Source organism: Scatophagus argus, chromosome 11 (assembly GCF_020382885.2).
Source record: "Scatophagus argus isolate fScaArg1 chromosome 11, fScaArg1.pri, whole genome shotgun sequence".
Classification (NCBI taxonomy): Eukaryota; Metazoa; Chordata; class Actinopteri; family Scatophagidae; genus Scatophagus; species Scatophagus argus.
The window spans coordinates 3,334,766-3,356,938 of record NC_058503.1 but is presented as its reverse complement, the minus strand read 5'-3'; the positions used below and the strand labels follow the sequence as shown (position 1 = coordinate 3,356,938).

At 41.0% G+C, this 22,173-nt stretch overlaps 1 protein-coding gene across 3 annotated transcripts in view; it reads right to left on the bottom strand.

Annotated features, from left to right (window-relative positions):
- The window catches only part of kalrna (kalirin RhoGEF kinase a), a 128,861-nt gene extending 107,895 nt beyond the window's left edge, over positions 1-20,966 (bottom strand). Inside the window, exon 1 of one of the 3 annotated variants that reach the window (XM_046403172.1) lies at positions 20,675-20,966. In XM_046403172.1, the coding sequence (XP_046259128.1) occupies positions 20,675-20,741 (67 nt within the window). In that variant the 5' untranslated portion in view covers positions 20,742-20,966. The remainder of the gene's footprint in view (positions 1-20,674) is intronic. The other 2 variants (XM_046403171.1, XM_046403173.1) reach the window with 2 other exon arrangements.
- Positions 20,967-22,173: the final 1,207 nt, after the last annotated feature.

Sequence of the window (22,173 nt, the reverse complement as noted above, 5' to 3'; positions counted from 1 at the left end):
ACAAATAAGATATTAAGCTGTGACAAGGTTCAGCATATCAGTAGCCAATACCCATACAGCTCATTATTTTTAATTAGCCGTTTCATTTCTGACTCTGACTTTTTAACTCACTGCTTTCTGTTTTTTTTTTTCCAGCCTATACTACTGTAACTGGAGGACAATGACATAACAAATGTTTAGGAATCGACATTCTGAGTCTGAGTCTTTCAGCATCAAATCGCACAGTCTAATTTCAATAGTTTGATCCCCTGACTGTCAACGCAACTGACCCACACACACACACTCTGTCCAACTTGTAGCAGCACTCAGTAATTGTATAATGTCAAGTATTAGTTGTATCATATTGAATATGAATAATTTATTTCTGTCTATTATTTTAACACGTTATCTTTATATTAACAAAGAAGGGTGAATATGTTTTCTTTCTGAATTGCTCTCTCTCTCTCTCTCTCTCTCTCTCTCTCACACACACACACACACACGCACACACACACACACACACACACTTTAATGGCTTCGGCTCCAGTTTCCCTTGCTGAGGAAAACCACATCCATCACCCTTCCAACACAAACCACACACTGCTCTCTCACTCGCTGGCTCTTACAACCACACTCCCAAAACTTGCGCGTGCACATGCACACACACAGAAAAAGCGAGAGAGCTAGTAATAGCTAAGTGCTTGCCAGGCATCACACTAAGGTCGCACACACAGCAGATGATATATCCTCTATAGGGAAGCTTCTTCTCATAAAGGGACATTTGCTGCAAGAAAATATACAATGCAGTCATTAGAGAGACAACTGCCTGTGTCTCAGCGATGTCAGTTTAACTACTTATTCCTCATTTCTGGATAATGGACTCACTATGAGACTCTCCCTGCTGTTTCCACAATGATAACAATGAGCTTTTCCTCTTATTACAGACTCAAGGCTGCAGCACTCATACACAGACACACACACAAAAATAGACACACACAGAGTTGGGTGAAGGCCATTAAAACAAAATACTCACACTTACTAAGGAACTGACTAACTGAGAGCAGCAGCTTGTGCTGTGTAAATGTGTGTGTGTGCCTCCATGTGCACATGTATCTGTATGTGTGGATGTCTCTCTCTCTCTCCCTCTCACTCCCTCTCTCTCTCTTCTACATCTCCACCATCCGACTCACTGAGTGGGAACCAATCAAATCAAAGCTTCGATTTAGGGGTGATGACATCATTTGCGCTGCGTTCCAACCACATAGAGAGATGCCATCTGGTGGGTGCTGACTCAGCACAACACACACACAAGTACACTGTACAACAAGTACAGCAGAATCTTGCAGTAGCCTAGGATCAAACAGTACTGGTCTCAGTAAAAGCAGACTGGATATAAAACCAGCCCAGTCATTCTGATTCACTGGTTTGTGTTTGCCCAAATTAGAGGAAAACTGATTTTACCTCTAGTGGTATCTGAGATTTCTGGCTCCACCTTTTTTCAACAGAGGCGAAAGACATTTCATTCCTGATAACCACAGCATGTATAATTACCCGTTATGAAAAAGAATGTTGTCTTGTCCACACTCACAATGCAGTACAAGAGAAAAGTCCTCTTTACACATCTCATCAGCACACTGCTGCACAAGCTAATAGGTTAGCTCCAATTCACAAAGTAACAGCGCTTTTCAGATTAACAGATTCTCAGGTTTCAACCCAGCGAGAGTGGACGTAAAGTGTTTTCTGTGTCTCATTAGTCTTTCTGGAGAAAGCAGATTGTTCACTTTGGCTGCCTTCTTGCCTAACATTAAGCGAGACACGGTGCTTCATTACAGTCAATAAAGCAGAGAGACAGTCACAATCACCCAGCATGACATGGTAATTTGAAGTTAGCATGACGTACACTTTCACTGACTCAGGCATACTGTAGGCAATGAATTTGATGGAGAAATCCAGGTATTTTGGAAAAAACATATGAAACAAACATGATATGCAAACATGTTTCATCATCAGTCAAACAGAAGCTTGTTTGTTAATAGAACAATGGGTCCACTGACAAGAGACAGGAGATCATTTAGCAGTGATCAATGTTTTCTGTGACTACTTGTTTCTCTGTAGCAGGTACAGTCTACAGCGAATACTCACGTATGATTTTATCATAAATTTTGCTTTGTTATCAATTCATATCACACAAGACAAACCAAATGTCTTTTTTCACTTATAGAAAAGAACCTGCTGGATTGCATGGCCTTTGGGCAGCTGCAGTGTACCACCCATTCACTGCATACTATCCTTAATATATCAGTCGCACACACACTTGTTGTACCTGCTAAGACACACAAACATGACTAACCAGAGGGGTCAGAGGTCCACAGGAAGCCAGAGGTGCCTTCCTCAAGGAAAGACAGAGCTAAAGACAGGAAGGGACCAAATGTTAAAACATGGAACACGTGTTTCAGCTATCAGATGAATCTCTCCCTCTTTCTCTGTCCGTCTCTCTCTCTCTCTCTCTGGATCAGCTTTCAGTCTCCAGACAGCAGCTGTCTGTAGAGAGGAAAAACTTAGACTGAGTGGTCAGACATGGAATGAATGTGTGTGTGCGTGTGTGTGTGAAGAACCTGGTGACAGTTAGGTGCTTAGAGGCGGCACGTTCATTGTAACAACAAACACATTTCTGATCTGTGACTTATACCATTAACAGAATTATTATTATTAGCATCTTTGATTATACAGAATCATAATTTGTTATGATTTGAGTCATTAATAGATGGTAGTGGGGACTGCCCCTGTAGGAAAGCAGAAGGGTTATATTAGATAGCTAAGGTTGTATTCATACAATATTAGGTCACTGTCTGTCTGAATTTTCAACACTTGGATGGATGTGGAACTCTTATGATCAAATCACTACTAAAACAACCAGAAATCAGTAACAAATAGTAAGTAACAATGAGGGACAACAATAAGGAAAATCAAAGGGTTGTGGGTTGCTTGCTGTCATGATTTGTATGCTATTGATTTGTATGGTTGTGCATGTGTCTGTGGCATGGTTGAAGAACCCAAATGTGTGGAACAACAAAGTTTATCTTATCTGGGGGGGGGGGGGGGGGGGGGCTACAAGTACCAGAGAGGACTGTGGTAAGAAAACCGCTGAACACAAAGAGCTTCAAATTGTGCACTAATCCAAGGCTCAAGTCAAATTGGTGTTACGGTAATTACCAATCTCTTCCTTTTAATTCATGTAATGATAACAATTAGGATGCCAAACATACGTCTCATGTTAGCTACAGTCAGCCATTCAAAGTAATTATAAATAATAAGTAAATAAATAATAAGTTTTCAACACACTCACGAGTTATGTCTACCACCAGACCTAGATGATGTGAACGCTAAGCAGGCTTACGTCGACTACAGTGCGGTGTTCTGTTCATATTCACTATGATAAAAAAGTGTTGCGATGGCGACATAACTAACACAGCCAAACATTAAGCAGGTTCAAAAAACACTCCCCCTCCAGTGCTCTGAGCTCCCAGTCCAGTCTGGGTGTGTTATTATGGATCTCACGGCTTTTCTTGCAAGCCTCTGACTGGTTGCCTTCGTCGATTGGGTTGGTTTCGGTCAAACGTGGAGGTTGCGTTTTTCTTGCAGGCAAACAGTCAGTGGTCCTGATGCAGCAGACTTTGAGCTGTAGTTAAGCACTGGGTATCGCTAAACAGCTACAGTTAGCAGTAGTAAGTGATGACATTAGCAACAAGTATCTGCCCATCAGGCAACCCTGTAAAAACAAGAGTTCAGGCCCTTGGAGGTAAATCAGATAGTTGGTGGTGTGTCATATAATGCCACAAAGCATTGTGCACTTCTTGCAGGGGATTGTACCCGTCCTCTATAAGTATGCATGTTAGCCACGGCTTCAGGGATGTGATATACACTAGATACAATAGACCCAACCCCAGGGCAGCACCACTAGCCATTAAAGAGATGATGAGGTATGAGTTTGGCTTATTGCCTAACCCTGACTGTCAGCAGGCAGGATGAACACATGCTACTCTTTTCTATCCAAAGCTTGTCTCAGTAATAGCATTTCAATTCTCTAACAAATTTTGGATGAGCACGCAGGAAACCGTGAGACTCAGTTCTCAGTTCATGGCTGTGAAGCCCGAAAGATCAGATGATAACTGTACTTTGAACTGAGGAATGTTAAGGATTAACGTTTCAACTCCTCTATTAATACACTTCAGTAAGCCTGGTTCTGTTCGTTCAATTAAAGTATGACACAAATGTCCCTGTGTGTGTGTGTGTGTGTGTGTGTGTGCGCGCGCGTGTGTGTGCGTGTGTGTGCGCGTGTGTGCGCGTGTGTGCGCCTACACAGCCTCCTCTGAGGATGAATGAGCTTTAATTAGTATTTGGTTCAAAGAAAGGAAGATAAAAATGAATGCCAGGAGAAAGTAGAAACACAACAAAACAATGGAGGAAGGATAAAGATGTAGAAAAGCAATAAAATAAATGATCACACATAAAACACTTTTAAAAAGTAACACAAGAAAGTGAAGAATAAAAAGAAGAATATTGTGAATTGGTCCCAGCTGCTCCATTCATTCTGTCTGCATGGAAACTATGAAGAGAACTTTGAAAATGAATGAAATTCAGGACTCAAGTTCACTCTAACACACAACTGCAGTGTGTCTCTCCTGCAAAGAGCTACTTGTGGTTGCACTGAAGTGTTTTCCAACCATCTATGACATATACACACACACACACACACATGCACACACAAACTCAGTGACTCAGGCCAAACCACAGCATACTAAATCTTCATTTGCCTGAGGGGTTCAACTTTTTAAGCTTACGTGAAGTTAAACGAAGGACGAGCAGCCAGTAAACTAGCTAGTTGAAAAGCCTCACAGCGAAACAGACATTTAACACAAACAATCAAGAAGCGTGTACACCAACATGTCAATAAATCAATCAACAGGTCTACAGGTCATTTACAGCACGTCATCCCTTAATTTCAAGGTATAAAGTTTCAGATTTTCTGACATAATATTGACCTAGCTATTAGGAATAACTTTCTAATATCAACAGTGCAGATATCAGTGCATGGATATGACTCTTGGATGGGAGTTCTGTGTTCAGAGACTTGCAATCATCCATACTGGTCAAAACCAAATGAGTCACTCCAGACAGCGACATAACAAAAACAATCGAAAGATGAAAATAACCTTCAACAACACTGCACAAAATCTACATTTTTCCTATTCCTCTAGTCACTTCTTTAACTGGAAATGCAACAGTGAAACCTGAATATTGAAAGAGAACGTTTGGCCAGTCTAAAACAATAAGTGAAAGCTTTGGCTGCAAGACATAACCAGAGATGGGATTTTGGTTAGCATAGTTATATGAGGGAATTCAAAAGATGCCTTGACCAGGTACAGGGGCAGGATGGGTAGTCAACTCAGGGCCCACACACATCAAGGTCATGATATCTTCCTGCTTCCATCACGTGACCATAAACCGGAGTGCCATGTACAGTCAGGTGGTCATATAGCTTCGAAAACCCCCTGTCCTCGCACCTTCTTGACGTCAGAATCTGAAGTAGGTATGAAGTAGGTGTAAATCCCACTTACACCTACCTCATGTGACTTGGCTGTGTGGAGGTGGGAAAGGAAGTATTGTTTGAAGTGGTTCTTTTAGATGTTTTGCACAACTATTTCTGTCATGTTTAACCAAAGTACAACCAAAGGAAACACTATGAATGAATTCTGGGAGAGAAAACAAGTGTAGGATTATTCCCATATCTGAATGATTTTACTGTCTCTTTGATTGCTGCATTTTCACTACACCCTCGACTGTGGTTGTTTGGAACATCTAGAAACATTTTTCCCTTCTGACGAGGTCAGACAACACATGGTACAAACTAGTTATTTCCAAACACAAACTGACCCTTTCTTCCTGCAAGAGGAGTCCCATGGCCCTCCTCATGGTTTTCTTTTTTTGTTTTTTTAAACCTGGCATCATATTTTCATTTCAGTTCAATTTTTACCTTGACGTAGATCTCTGTCAGTTTTAGTGCCAGTGGAAAAGCTACAAAGATTTTAATAACCTAATTGTTTCTGCTGCCTCCTCGTCCCTCGGCTCAAGGGAGCAAGAAAAGTTCTCTGAATCTGTCAGCACAGGAACTGATGCTGTGCTTAATAAAACTAGCATTACTGATAAACTGGAAACAGACATAGCAGGATTTTCCCTAATTCCCCTGGAATTGTTAGACATTGGAATGTCTCTGGAATTGTTAGTTATTTGCTGCCTAATTGAGAGTTGGTTGAGAAACTGATTTCATCTCTGGGTGCCTGTATATCATGTGCACCTCTCCCAGTGACCACTGTCAGTGGTTTAGACGACACTTTAGAAGCCATGATTTTGCAGCAAGAGTGATTGTTCAAGATGGGCCATGAATTGAGCTAGACTCCATCTGTCACTAACATGGCTGCGGTACAGCTTATAGTTTTGTAAAATGAACGGAAATACCTGACTGTAGAGTAAAAGGTAAAGCTTTAGCTTCATGAGAGGTTTTCAGACAGCACTATATAGTAAATACAACATTTAATGAAAAGTATAGCAATCGATGCAGTGTCATATGTAGCCTACATACCTATACAAGTAAGCACAAGCACACATGTTAACACCAACAACACACAGGGGGATAAACATATCAAAAGTAAAAATGTTTTAGTGGCACCTCTTCCATAGCCAAAGGTCAGTGTTGGTATTGTGTTACAGCAGATAACCAGCAAACTACACAGAACTAGTCAGACAAGAAATCCCTCATTACTTTAATCCACTGTGATTGCAATTTACCAACAACACGATTTTCTCAGACCTCATCTGTTCTCACTCTGTCACTCTCAGACACATACACACAACTAAACACACTGTAGTTTCCTTCTTTACCGAAGAGCAGCCTATAAAGAGTTTTACTGCTGTGTAGTACAGGAGAACAGGCTAATTAGTGACTGCGGTGAACTAATACACAGCCCTGGTGTTAGCACATGGAGAGAACAGTAAATCAGAACAGAACTAAAACGACAAACCAAAAGCCCACGGACATGGACAGGTTAGAGCTGCAAATATGTAACAACAGGCTGTGCCATAGGCCTCATTATTAAAGTGACTTGAACTCCACTCCACTGAATAATACATGTTGCCTGGCATCATTCTCCGCTACCCCGATGATCTCGTCTTCCAAAAAGTTTGATTTTCTCTCCAAAGGTATTTCAAGTAGGGCGGCACGGTGGTGCAGTGGTTAGCACTGTCGCCTCATAGCAGGTTCGAATCCCGGTCTGGGCCCTTCTATGTGGAGTTTGCATGTTCTTCCTGTGCCTGCGTGGGTTTTCTCCAGGTACTCCGGCTTCCTCCCACAATACCAAAAACATGCACATTAGGTTAATTGGCTACTCTAAATTGCCCCTAGGTGTGAGTGTGAGAGTGTGTGGTTGTCTGTCTTTGTGTGTTGGCCCTGCGATTGACTGGCGACCAGTCCAGGGTGAACCCCGCCTCTCGCCCGTAGTCAGCTGGGATAGGCTGCAGCTCCCCCGCGACCCTGACGGATAAGCAGTATAGAAAATGGATGGATGGATGGATGGTATTTCAAGTACGACTCTTAGAACATTTCAAATAAATGAGGCCCAACGTATTGCTGGTGACCACAGTGATGTTTTCATGTAATTTAGAAATGAACACTAAATATAGACATCATGTGTCATGTGAAAGAAGCAATGTCATATAGTGTATACACTGGACCATAATGATGATAAATGTCAGTAGTGCTATTAAATGGAGTCAAGTTCACGTGAAAGTAACGCAGCTTTTTTTCAGCGTTCTTTGTTCCTTCCTCGACATTGCGGCACAACATATAAATATTTGGTCAAAGTCAATCACATACATACACATTTACACCTGGGATCACTTTTGGATATGGTCTCACGATCAGAGTCACAGGGGAAAGGCAGGGCAGAGAGAGGGGATGGCATGCAGCAGAGGGCCTGGCCTGAGTCTAACTCGGGCTGCTGCAGGAAGAACTCAGCCTTAATACTAAGGAGTGCTAGCTCCAACAATAACTTTACAGACTGAAAGAAAAAAAAATGATGGTACTAATTGTACAAGTACTACTGATTAAATACCCTTCACATTTTAACCTGAGGTGATGTCTTCAGACTGCCTATTTTGTCTGACAAACCTTACACAAGTCAATTAAACAAACCTAAACAAGGATGATTCAATGATTCAAACCATAGATCTGTTATTTGTCATTTTATTTCCATCAACTCATTAAATGAAATAAAAATTGTTTTAACAGTAAAACATAGTGAGCATAAACTCAGCCCCTGTGATATTGTTCTGCTTTAAAGAGAGCAAGACAGAGGAGTCAATAAGAGACGAAGAGAGCTCAATAACATGCTGTACAGCTCTGACTGACTCTCTCTCAGGATTCTTATCTGCTCTCTGACAGCTCAGCCAGCCACAGGGGAGCCATCTTTCTGTTTCACACACACACACACACACACACACACACACACACACACACACACACACACACACACACACCTAAATGAAGGGTGTTGAGTAATTACTCAGGGTCAAGCATACTGGTGATCTCAAAGGAAGCCCTATTAAGTTAATGTATGTGTGTTTGCAAGTGTGTGTGTGTGTGTGTGTGTGTGTGTGTGTGTGTGTTGACAGCCCTACTCAGGCTGTAACTAACCTGGGTAACAGGGAGAAATCTATTCTGACTGAACCATCTAGCCTCTCGAGGGACTCAAGGTGAAACACACGGTCTCTCAATCGTTATTACTGTTGCTTCTTTTCTGTGAAGGTAACTTCCACTAAAACGTTAGGCTTGTTCCAGGCCAGTCAGAGTGGACACCTAAGAGTCACAAGTAAAGCATGCAGGGCTAAAACTCCATAAATAGCAGCCAGAAGGAGATCCCCGCTTTAGGTAGCCTTCTGGTGAACAGGTAAGGCTTCATTTATTTCAATTAAACCAGCAAGATTGCATCAAATGTTGATTACAAAAACTAATGGCTAATAGAATAATAACACTATTAATATAAACCACACTTTCACTATGCAATTATGTCTGCCTCCAGACAAGAAATCTCCCAGGAAAATGCCTGCAAGCCTGACTGGCAATCTAGTCAGGCTGGCAGTCTGGCACCATTTGCTCTCATGTCTCCGAGATGGACTGACCGAATAACTCATGGTTTTGTACTGTGTTTTTGGTAGTTGCTACTCTGAGGCCAAACAGAAGACAATTTGCTTGTCTTTGCAAATGCGACACCAACAATAATACCACTTGGAAACCACACCATACTTCTTCAGGGGGTTTGGAGACATAATTCAAACAGCAAAAATTATTTGGCTACAAACGGCAGATAAAGATGCTTTAGGCTTCTGAGGTCTTTTAAAGCCTGATGTTTGGATGCGTCGCTACCTCTCGTCTTTCGCAGTCGCTACAGGACAAACAGGACAAACAGGACAAAGAGGATGGACTCAGACAGTCTTCTTCTCAGGAACGTCTTGTTGCACCTGTTCAGACAGGACAACTTTTATGATTCTTTTGGTTTTATGGAGTTTAGTCAACTCAGCACATTTGTGGCTTTGCTCTGCCCAAAGCCCATCTGAAAAAATCACCTCAGTGGATGGAACAAAGCTTTTACAGTAACTGATTTTAAAATATCCACCGAGACACACTAGAACAAATGAAATTTGATGCTGAGTGAACTGGAACTGGAACTGGGACTGGAACTGTTCAAGTCAGCAGTGCAGATAGTTAATGTCTACAGCCTTGCAGGGTTATTGCTGGTTTACAATCACAACTTTTCCTTCCCCGTGTCAGTTTTTTGTTTTTTTGTTTTGGAGCTGAGAGTTAGGAGGTGACTTATGTTCTGTAAACACATTTGAAATCATATTACAATCAAACACTTTATTTCCTTTTTGCTTCACAGTCTGACTGTGGCTTTTAACAGCTCTGCACTGCTCTGTCAATCAGGATAAAAGCTTCCTGTCTTTGTGTCTCTCTCTCACACACGCACACACAAACACCTGCCCACAGCAGTTAATAACATCAAGGTCTATTAGCTAGCACCACTAATCAGCTAGTAACATGCACACGAACATACATGTCTGTAAAATGTCTTTGTGATGGATTATAGTCAAAACGGATGCTCATTACACTAACACACACACACAGACACACGCACACCATATGGCTGCAGCTGTCCAAAGACTAGAAAGCTTTTAAGGAGGGAGGAGACAAAAAGAGTAGGAGGACAAGGAGGAGGAGAGGAAATCCTTTCTTTGTATTTATCTATTTAACACTCTCTTTCTCTCTCTCTCTCTCTCTCTCTCTCTCTCTCTCTCTGTCCCTGTTGCTCTTTCTCATTTGTCCCCTGGTGGGTAATAAGGGCTAATCCACTTAAGATGCTTCTCTCTCCCTCTCTCTGTTCTGTTGAGTCTGTCCCCCCAACATATAAACACACACACACACACATATATACACCCTCAATTCTTCACACCCATCTGCTACTGGGCGTGTGAGTGGGAGACAAAGAGATGGAGGGAGGGAATCCCTGCCTCTCTGCTCAGCAGCAGCATCTTATTGTTACACACACACACACACACACATGCACGTGCATGCACACACGCACACTCTTGAATAATAGATGTATAGCTCCTCCCCCCAAGTCTCCTTATCATGACTCAGGGCTGAGGCCTCATTTAAAGGAACAGAACACTTGACCGCTCATTGGCCATAATTCTTCCTGTAAAACTCAAGCAGCTGAAATCTGAAACATACTGTTTGAACTGATGTATCAGTGCCAGTAACACTCACTTGTATTTTCAAAAGACCCCAACCTGCATACCCACAAATCTAAAGTAGCATGATGGGGTGTGTGTGTGTGTGTGTGTGCCAGTTCTCACCCATATCCATTAACTGCCTCTGTTTAGTCCAGACATCTATTCACTGGTCGTGGATGCTGGAACATTTGGCATATTTATATTTATATATTGAAATGCAGAGGGCTAGCAGAGTTCCTGTAACTGACCCATTTTGATTCCATGTCGAACTAACAAGAAGTTGGCTGTAGAGTTCGTTATTTTTGTTTGTTTGTTTGTTTTTGTTTACACTTTACTAGAATGATAATTGGAGACCTTCCTCCAGTACTGACACAATGATGAAGTGTGGAGGTCTGGCATATGAGACAAATTTGCATGTTTCTGTTTCAAGAGACACACAGCGAGGCAGAGAGTTTTCATCTGTTTGTCTAGTGTCACACTACTATAGCAGAATGGGTGGAACCTCCACTTTAGAATTTCCGATTTCTGAAGAGGCAGAAGTACCAACATCTTATCTGTTTAAAGTTCTGCATTTAAATTGTATCTTATCTTAAAATGTATCTTATCTCTTAGTATAATAATATATAATTATTATTATTATCATTATTATTATCCTAATCTATTTATTGAGCATTTCTAAATATGCAAAGTAACATGTAATATAAATGTAGTGGAGTAAAAAGTGCAATGTTTGTCTATGAATTGGAGAGAGAGTTCAGTAAAGTAGCAGAAAATGGAAGTGGACATGGAAAGAACAAGTGCCTCAAAATTGTACTTGTACAATACGTGAGTGCATGTACAAAAATAACCAACTGAAGGTTCGAGCAATAAAGGAAGAATAAACAATAGGTCTTCAGATTGAACTGCACGATAGCAGTGACAGCTGGGTGCTCGGGTCCCACCTCACCTCCATACATCCTAGACCCTAAATTGATAAAACACGGGAGATTCTGGTCTATCGCTGTCTAAATTGGTTTGTTTGTGTCAGCGTGTGACTTCAATGAATGCAAATGAATCCTTTAAAAACCAGCTGGGACACTGCGGGGATCTGGTAGAGCTCTCAGTGGGGCCTGTCATGGACCAGCCAGCCACACCAGGTGGCTGTATCTGCAATATTTTCATGAAGCTCAAACGAGAGACCCAAGAAAGCCTATAGGGATTCTTTGGCTGTTCTAGCTGCATTAACTGTTAACTGACAGATCATACAAGTGTTGGTGGTGGTGGGGATTAACTCCATACCAAAGCTGCTTTACAGAAAAATGACATTAATAACGTGATAGTCCCAAATGGCACTGGTATGTCCCCACTGTGAGAAGCAAGCATGACATGGCCCTTTGACCACATGGAAAATTAGACGTGTGCTGATCTGCCAAAAGAAAAAAAAAAGTTCTGTGTTTCCTGGAAACATTTCATCATATTAAAAACAAGTCGCAAGGTTACTAAAGTAATGTAGCATGTATGTGGAAACCTTAGATGACTAAACAGGGTATTCACAGAGATAAGAGGCACTTTCCTGTAAAAGCACTTTTACTTTCAACAGGCTTTTGCTGTTTTCTAATGATAAATTCCAGATTTTTGCTCATTTTTTATAGATGGGAGTTGGAACATAAGCTCAAGAATGCCATTAGAATGCAGCTTCAATGCTGTTCGTTCCTTTCTGGTGGGCACCAGAAGTGCACTGTTAAAGGGAAACCCTACTGATTTTAGTCTGTTCACAAGGACTCAGTCAGCATTGGTTGAGGCTGAACACTACGAGTTTGAAAATGAAATATTTGGGAGTGTTGGAAAAGTTTGGGAAAATGAATTGCTACCTGTATAACACATCTAGATCTCTGAGTGGCCTCTCGAGTTGCATTGTGGGTAATGCAGACTTCCTCTTTGCTTACAGCAGACGACAGCTTGTTGCAGACTTCGTTACCGGGACATAGAACACCTATGAAGCACAGGGACGTGTCCATCCACATACTCAAGAGTTCCCAATTCACAATGAGTCAGCTGATTGGCCCAGAAGCTGCACAGCTAATGAAGCTAATTAGCTAAGCAACAAATAAAGCCATCTGTCCATCATGAAAATCTATAAATCACAGTTATTTTCTCCACAAAATGTGATACAGTTTCGCCATAGTCAGTTATGTAAGAAAGTTTCTAAACAGTAATTAGTGAGGTATGGCCTCATTAAATTCAGTGCACTCTGTTGCAAAACTCTATCGTATCCATCCTCACATTTGAAAATAAATAGTGCACAGCTATTTTGTCATAGCTGACAAGCTGCTCCAGATGTAAATGCCTTATGCATTCACCGACAACAGCGCACTTATGTACAGTAATGTATTGTCCCTGTAAAAATAAATAAATGAATTAAAGAACATAAATACATACTTGTGGTTGGACTAAGAGACAAGCATTGTTTGCATTAATATAAATTGTATTCCTTTAGTTAGCATTTCTTAGATCCCTACTACAGCAGTGATTGCTGCAAATAGTCAGAATGGCTACAGTCATGTGGTTACGACATATGACATATAACTGCATTTTTTGTGATTCGATTCCAGATGTGGACCTTTGAGAGAATGAGACTAACAAGTAAGATGAATAGATACATTTTCCATTACATGTTTTTAATTCGAAAGCTTTGCCAGTTCTCTTGTGTGCCTTATCCATTTTCACTCTCGTCAAACTCTTATCTTGTAATCACATCTCGAATTCTATTGTGTTATAACTAATACTACTTTCACAGTCTCAAAACCAAAGACTGTTGCCTGCATAACTGTGCCGTGACATTCACACTGAGAGCAGATGTCCAGTGGACTGGCTACACTGAACTGTAGTGAAGTCTGCTAATGTAGCGTAATGAATCGTCATGAATGTATTCATCACAGCACACGATCACATGTATCTGTGTAAGTGCTGGCAATACAAGTGGATTAGTATTAGTCCAAGTGGTGTTACTAACACTGTGATCTCTTTAAGCTGTAATCAAACAGTGTTTAACATTAGTTTTAATGCCTCTGCATAAACTGAACATCCGTTATTGTAATTACTGTTCATCATTTCATTTATTCCCATCACTCGCTTTGAGTCTGAGCGCTTATATTGGCAGAAGTGTTCCATGTGTGTGTGTGTGTGTGTGTGTGTGTATGTGGATATCTGTGTGCACAAAGCACCCAAACGCACACAGGAACACACATACATTTACCACTCCATCCAAAGGTCAACAGTCATTCTTAGAAGACACACACACACACACACACAGATAGTTGTGTTTCCATCTCTTTTGGGGACATTACACAGACTTACATTAATTTCCTGGAGGGATAACCTGCCTAATCCTAACCCTTACCTTAACCTAACCCTAACCTTAAAGCAAGTCTTCAGCAACGCAGGTCCTCACAATGTGACTGTGTAAACAGATTTTTGTCCCCATAAGTACAGGAATACACGTCCACACACAAACATACACACACACACACACACACGCACCCACACACATAATATCCATTATGTCAAGTATAAACTCTTGTGAAACCTTGTAAAGTGAAACCTGTTATTCTTTATTCTTTTTTTCTTTTCAGGGTGAAATAAGGTATTACCGTACCTTAAGGACATTAAACTAAATAGGTCTTAAGAAGGATTCATCAATCTGATCCAGCAGATTGGGAATCATCCAGATGTAAAGATTCACTTTAAATACAGTTTACAGTTGTCATTGTCATTATAAAATTATTTTTTTCCCCTATCATATTATGTTCATTCAGTCATGGAAAGCCAATGACTGCCAATGTGAGAGACAGCACTGATATCAGACTGGGACTCAGAATAGGATATGAACAGGGATGTCTACCATAAGTTTACACACTTCCACGATAAGTAGTAGTACACATGAAGTAGTAGTACCAAACTTAAATATCTCCATGCCTGCTAACATTATTCATGGCTTTCAGTAAATTAGCTCAGAACATGAACTCTTATGACCTGCTCATGCACACAGTGAGCGCTTGCTTCATTCCTCACTGCCGGAAAATGAACAACACAACCTGGGACTCAATCTTGCAACAGTATGAAGAAAAGGAAAAGCATAAAAGATTAATTAATTTAGCTTTTTTAATAGACAACTTGGGTCTTTTTAATTAGATTGTGTAGAGAAGCAGGACTTGGACTCTGTCCTCAGCCTTCAGCCATGATGCCACTCGGTGTGAATTTCATGTTAATCTCCCAGCATGCCCGCGTGAGGAGATGCTGTGCTTCACCTGTTTTGAACACGACAAAGACCACAATGACATCACTGACTTCTGCTTGTTATGTCTGTTATTCTAATGAAATGAGAAAATACTGATTAACGGTTATTCTGGTAGCATAGCAACAGCAGCTATTGACAGACAGCTGGCGTCAGTAGTCTGATAAACACTGTGACACTGCTCTCTGATTGCATGTGTGTAGGTATGAATGCCTGTGTCACTTCCTGTTCCCGTCTGATAATTTAGGATCCTATTTATAAACCGCTGATTAGCATAACATTGAGCAGCCGGGCTGCCTGCACTTTCCTGTGAGTGTGTGTGTATTTGCCTGCGTGTTTCAAGATTCCATTCTGGCACATGTTGCATACTTGTATATGCTTTGAGTCTTTATCTATTCTTTTTGAGATTCATTTAATGGTTTTCCCTATACAAAACTGAAGTAGATAAATATCAGTTTTTAAAAACACACCAGTTGCCTCAGACATACGCAGGGGAAACGAAATCTAAAACTGATTTGACTGCAGCTTTTCAAGCTTATATATAAATGTGGAAATTCTGCTAGCAGTCTGTTAATGATGGGACACACTGACATTAATGACCAATTATAATGTAGTGCTGATCCACGACAGATGAAGCAAAAATTAATGAGTGTTTCATCGTAGTTACAGTTTGGTTTGCTTTACATTATTCTCAACACAGTTAATTTGTAATACTGGAACTGTCAATGGTGATATGACATGTGGGAGCAAAGGTGCTAATAATAATAATTTAAAAAAAACAACAAATGGCATGCTGTGAGCAAGAATGAATTAATACTCCAGTTGATGAGGGTTCAGTGCAGAGCCAGCTTCTCTGCTGAAGCTGACATCACATCTTCAAAAACTGCAGAATAAACTAGCAGGTTAACATATTACTGACTAACAATTATATTTGGTATGTTGTTGTTTTTTATGTAACAGGTGGAAACACAAAATTTGCTGTGGAAAGCAAGTCAAGACATGCAGCTGCACATGATGGAAACAAAATGTTTGCTTTCGCATATTTATCATGCCCTCATTGGTAAACAAAATGAATTTTCATTTAAATGTACCAGAAAGAAAAATCGCAAATGTTTTTAAGAAACAGTTAAGTCGGTACGAAATTCCACTGTGGACATTAATAGGTTTTTAAATGTTTTTCTGAGGAACATTTGTTCCACAAAATCAACATACCACAAATACTGAACACACTCATGCATTCATTCAAGAGAACCTGTCATCCGGTGCTCAGTCTTTTGTATTTATTTATTCAATGTGTGACAAAACTGAACTTGTCAAACTGAAAGAAACAAAAAAAAAAAAACTGTACGCACTGGTGGAAATATGTGTAGTGTATCTAGGCAGGTTTCAGATTTACTTTGTCAGTACAGCTGAAAAAGAAAGCTAGAGAATTATTCTGACCTCATGTCACATTACACTATATGCATTATGTTACATTTTGTCACAAAGGAAGTAAAGAGTAAAACAGCAGAAGTGTAAATATCTCAAATTAGATGAAATACTTGCAGAAGCATCATGCAAGCGATTATAATAAAGTTGTACTGCACAAGCAAGAAAATGGAAGGGAATTTAGTGTGAGACTCATGCGTGTCTTGTGTCACTGCTAAGAAAGCCAAGAAAAAAAAAACAGTGAAGATATTTACTCCCCTTGTGGGAATAAATCAGAAGTGTGGAATATTTTGGATTTCAGAAAAAAGTTGGCACGTTATGAGATCAGGAAACCTGACAAACCTGGCTGAGCATCTGACTAGGCTGTCCACTAGCTTGTTCCTCTTGTTACAGCTGCTGGGTTTCAACAATGTTAGGCTGAAAAACGTGTGGTTACAATTGTTTATGGGTTGTTTTTTTTCCTTTTCTTTTTTAATGGCCAAAAGCAGAAAAAAAAAGTTCTGGCAGCTTCTTCTGTAACTGACTGTGTTAAATGAGCATATGATCGTATCTCATATCAACCCCAGACCCTTTAGCTGAATCAATCAAAATCATAATGTGGCAGAATTTCAGCAAATACATATCTTTGTTGACAGAACTGGTATGATAATCGGTATGGTGTAAATCATATCATGATGACACTGGTCATGATTAATCATAGGAATACTGGCCAATAAAGAAATGGAGAAACGCTCTGGAGCATCTCCAATTAAAACTGTTTGGTGCAGTACTACAATGAACCTTGCTGTCAACACAAAAACACAAGAGCCTTCTGAATATCATATCATGTAGTGACTGTCATTATTAGGATTATTATGGCTGATTCATGTACAAGTTTAAACTGGTTTAATTGTATGCTAACCAACTGAACTGGCATTTGTCAGGTGTAGGTGAAGAGAGCTAGCAGCACGTGGATAGTTAGCAGGAAGCTCGGATTACGAGTTCAGTGCCAGTGTGATCCTTCCCTATAATTTGTCGTGATGTACCAGAGTTGAGAGTCGTACGCACAGAGCTTTGATACAACTCTGACTGATGTCCAAGAGAGGGAACTTTGGTCAGTAACAAGCTGGTCTAGGTTATGCTGTCTAATGTTATGTTACAAGCTACAGCAATTTAGTACAAAGACTTGTTCTGATCCACTATGTTTGCCCTCCTAGAGTTACAGCGATATGCTATTAATACAAATCTACCCATCTGGTATCTATTTCAAATTAAAAGCCGTCTAGTGCAGTGAACTGAGGGCGGGTGTTGGAGCAATTTTGGGGGTGGGGGGGGGGGTGACAAGTTTGTGAGACAGCTCCCAGCAAACGTACAGCAGATGCTGAGTCTTTGCCAACTCAAAGCACAACTTCCAAGGCAAGGGCAAAAAAGTATGACGAGGCACACATCACCCTCGGCTTCACCGGTACAACGGTGGGCAGCAAGGGGAGACCTGTGTGTTGTGTATCTGAAAATATCAGCTTCTGACAGTCTGAAACGCCACTTGGAGACAACATACACGGAGCACAATGACAAGCCAGCTGAGTTCTTCAGAAAGAAACTCATAAACTGTCGTGCACAACACAGTCGCTTTATCCAAGCTGCATCTGTACCTTCAAATGCTCAACTCACTTCATATAAAGTTGCCTACAGAGCAGCTCGGTGTAAAAAGCTCCACACTGTAGTCCAGGAATTAATATTTTCCTCTGCTATCAATATGGTTTCATCTATGACTGATGAAGCAACAGTCAGCAAGTCAAAGGCAATTCCTTTAAATAGCTGCTTCATTGATGAATGAATTACACTGTTTAAAGCAAAATCCAGAAAATTCCCATATGCACCTGAAATGTAGCTACTGACATATTTTCACCAGCTGCACCAGTCTCATTTGATTTATTATTTTCATGTTAAACATTTAGAGGGAGAAAAGTTAAGCTAAAATGCTGTTGTGAAAAATAAAAGCATGATGTGTCACAGCTGTCCTGATTATGGTGCAGCTACACTCTTATTTAATGGCTCAATGGGAGCACCTGCTGAGCTGAGTGCAATGCCAAGTGGCAAAATTCAGTATACGGTCTGTTCTGGTGTTTGAACCCAAGTCAAAGTGTTTACACGAGCCCGGCCCTAAGTTCTAACATATTCAGAAAGCATGGACCACTGATGTGCTCAAAGACAAAACACCACACCTTGGGCCACAGTGTTAGGCTCGACTGTTTCTTCCATCAATTCTCTCTGGGATTCACACTTGACTTCTCACCTACAGCTGTTGCATCTTTGACCAGATTTGAATGAATCAGACTTTTTTTTTCCTGCACATTGTCTCATTGTTTGTACTGATGAGTCAACCAGCAGATTTCCATGTCCATCTCCTGGAAATGCTCCAAGTGACACTCATCTAATATTATGGGAAAAATGAAGAGAACAAAAATCTCACACAGAGCCCTGTTCCTCTATCCAATACACACACCGTGTCTCACACAGTGCGTGTGTGTTTCATTTAATAAACTACCTTGGCAGGATTGTTCGTGATAAAGTTACTAAACTGAATTACACTGACAGAGAGGGAGAGTCAGGGTGTGTCTCCCCTCCAGCACCATTGCATATGCCGTGTGTGTGTGTGTGTGTGTGTGTGTGTGTGTGTGCATGTAGCCTACCTACCTCCTGATAAAATGTATTTCCTTATTGGGGTCATTTTTTCAGTGTTCCTCTCTCTTTTTCTGTCACACTCACTCTTGAATTCAAATGACTCTGTGATAACACTATATCACCACATTTACACTTAAGTCCATTATCAAATTATCCTCATCTGCAGTGTGAGCACCCAACACACACAGACGCAATACAGCCTCCACGGCACACAACGCAACAGAATCTCTTGAGAAACACACCCCGCATACTGCTGATACCATTAGTCATTTAATCCATTAGAAAATTGTTCAAATAAACAAAATAACATTTATAGTATAATTTAGGGCCACAGATTTCAGTTTTCTCAATTGATTATTGCTGCGATTAATCAATTAATCGTTTGGTTTTCAAAATAGCAGAAACTTGTCCATCACCAGTTCCCAAGGTGATGTGTTTTGTTTGAGCAGCTGTCCAGAAGCCAAATGTATTAAATCTATGATATTATATTTGACAAACAAGCAGCGAATTCTCACATTTCAGAGAATATTTGCTGTTTTTGATTGATTATTGGCTTTAACAATTCGATCAGTTGTCAGGGCTGCTGCAGATGAGTTGTCTATGGTTCTTCTGATTTGTTAATCTGATAATTGTCCTATCAACAGCTGTGAAAATACCACCGTCTGCTTCCAGGTTCTATAAAAAGAAGCTCTTTTCTGTATTTCATGTACTGAAAGAGTGATTTTTAAACTACAGCTCAGACAGAAATCAGTCTGAAGCCAGGATTGGCCAGCAGCTTAATCAGTGATGACCAGTGAAAAGACTTGCCAGTTGCAGTCTTGTGTTTGGCCATTATTCTCTGGCAGAGGTGTCAGACACACACTCCTGACATCAGCACACACACACATCACACAGTCTCAATCATTCCATTCTGCACACAACCATTTTATATCAATTTAGTCTTAATGAGCGATCATCTGCTGTTTTTTTTTTCTAAATGCATTAGTGTAACACACACGCACGCGCACACACACACATTGTCTGCCGTATTAAAGCTCTGGCAATTCTGCACAAATCAGTCACGTATCGAACAGAGTGCCTGATGTTCCCGTGAGCTGACGTGATGTGACTCCTCCATGATTCCTCTTTCTTTTGTAGAGACCATCAGCATCAGACACATGAGCTCACAGTATGGCACACACACACACACACAAGCGCGCGCGCACGCACACAAACACAATAGCACATTAAAGCCATGTACAACGTGAAAAAGCGGCACTGAGAGGAACATTTGTCATTATTTCACACTGAACGTGAACGCCTCTCTGCTGGATCTCCATCTGGCCGTGCCTCTGTGATCGCACACAGCACATTTCCAGTGATTTTCTGCTGATGTTCACTTGTTTCGTGTGCTTGTTTAGACGCGTCTTGGTGACATTCGGCGCTGTTGCGATGCCTTTGTGACAGATTTGGCTGATTTGCAGTCGCTCTGCCCGCTCTTCTTACCTGTTTTGTAGAAGGCATCAGTGTCGGGGTCGCTGGGCGCCTCCTCGGCCGCTTCTGCAGGGTTCATACTGGAATCCGGTTCAATACAATCCACCGACAAAGAAAGACAGAAATAAAGCCCTCCGCTCCGGAAAATCCTCTCGTCTTTAGTCCTCACATGTTCTCCGTTTACCTCTCTGTCCCTCCATCTCCCTTCTCTAGGTTTCTTTCTTTCTGTCGCCCTCTCGGTTTGTTTGGTGTTTCAGAGCTGGCTTCGTTTCTCTCTATTGTTCCCCGTCCAACCTCCCTCTCTGCTGCTGTCCGCCAGGGTCTCTCTACCTCCCTCCCTCTCCCCCGTACCTCCCCTCCCTCCCTCTGTCTCTCTCTCTCTCTCTCCCTCTCTGTCTCTCTCAGTTGAATTCATTGACCTTTATTAATCAGACATATTATATGTGTTTTTAAAGCTTTTATAAATTATTGTCAAACAGAAGCAACAAAACATCATCATCGTTATTATTATTATTATTAGTCTGTGAGAGGGTTAATCTCTTAAAAGCATGAATATTGCATTGAGCATTGATTTGAAAATATCTTCTAATCTAAAAAAAGAAAAACAAATGATCTGTTTAACTTGTGTACCATTGAAAAAGCTCTCCAAACAATGCTTGGAACCTGGAAAATGCTCAACCTCCATATTGTAATTGTATTACTGTTACTCAGTCCATAAGACACCAAGTATTCAGTTCATCTGTCCCTCTTAGGACATTAGGACAGGATACCTCCTCTGTTGCTTCTCCATTAAAAGTTGAACAGATCGTTCGGCCCTCAGAAATAAGCAGTCCTGGGGCTATATAAGTATGAATCATCCTCCACATGAAGCAGTTCTCTGCTGATCATAGCTGATGTTCCGCAGAATAAAAAGCAGAAATGCGGGATACATGTTTAAAATTGAAAATAAATCAGTTTATATTCCATGGTATTTGAAGACTCAATCAGTGAAGATGCGAGCACACAGGGCCAACCTGACAGCAAATGGTCACTATATTTTTCTAGTTCCATCCATCCATCCATTTTCTATACAGCTTATCCGTCAGGGTCGCGGGGGAGCTGGAGCCTATCCCAGCTGACTACGGGCGAGAGGCGGGCTACACCCTGGACTGGTCACCAGTCAATCACAGGGCCAACACACAAAGACAGACAACCACACACTCTCACACTCACACCTAGGGGCAATTTAGAGTAGCCAATTGACCTAATGTGCATGTTTTTGGTATTGTGGGAGGAAGCGGGAGAACCCGGGGAAAACCCACGCAGGCACAGGGACAACATGCAAACTCCACCTACCTCCACCCTCTTGCTATGAGGTGACAGTGCTAACCACTGCACCACCGTGCTGATTTTTCTAGTTCAAGAGGTAAATTTGAAAATGTTGAGTGAGCATCTGACAAAAACATTAGAGATAATTTCTCAGGTGTTTTTGTATAAATATCAGCCAAACATCAAGATACTTCATGAATGGT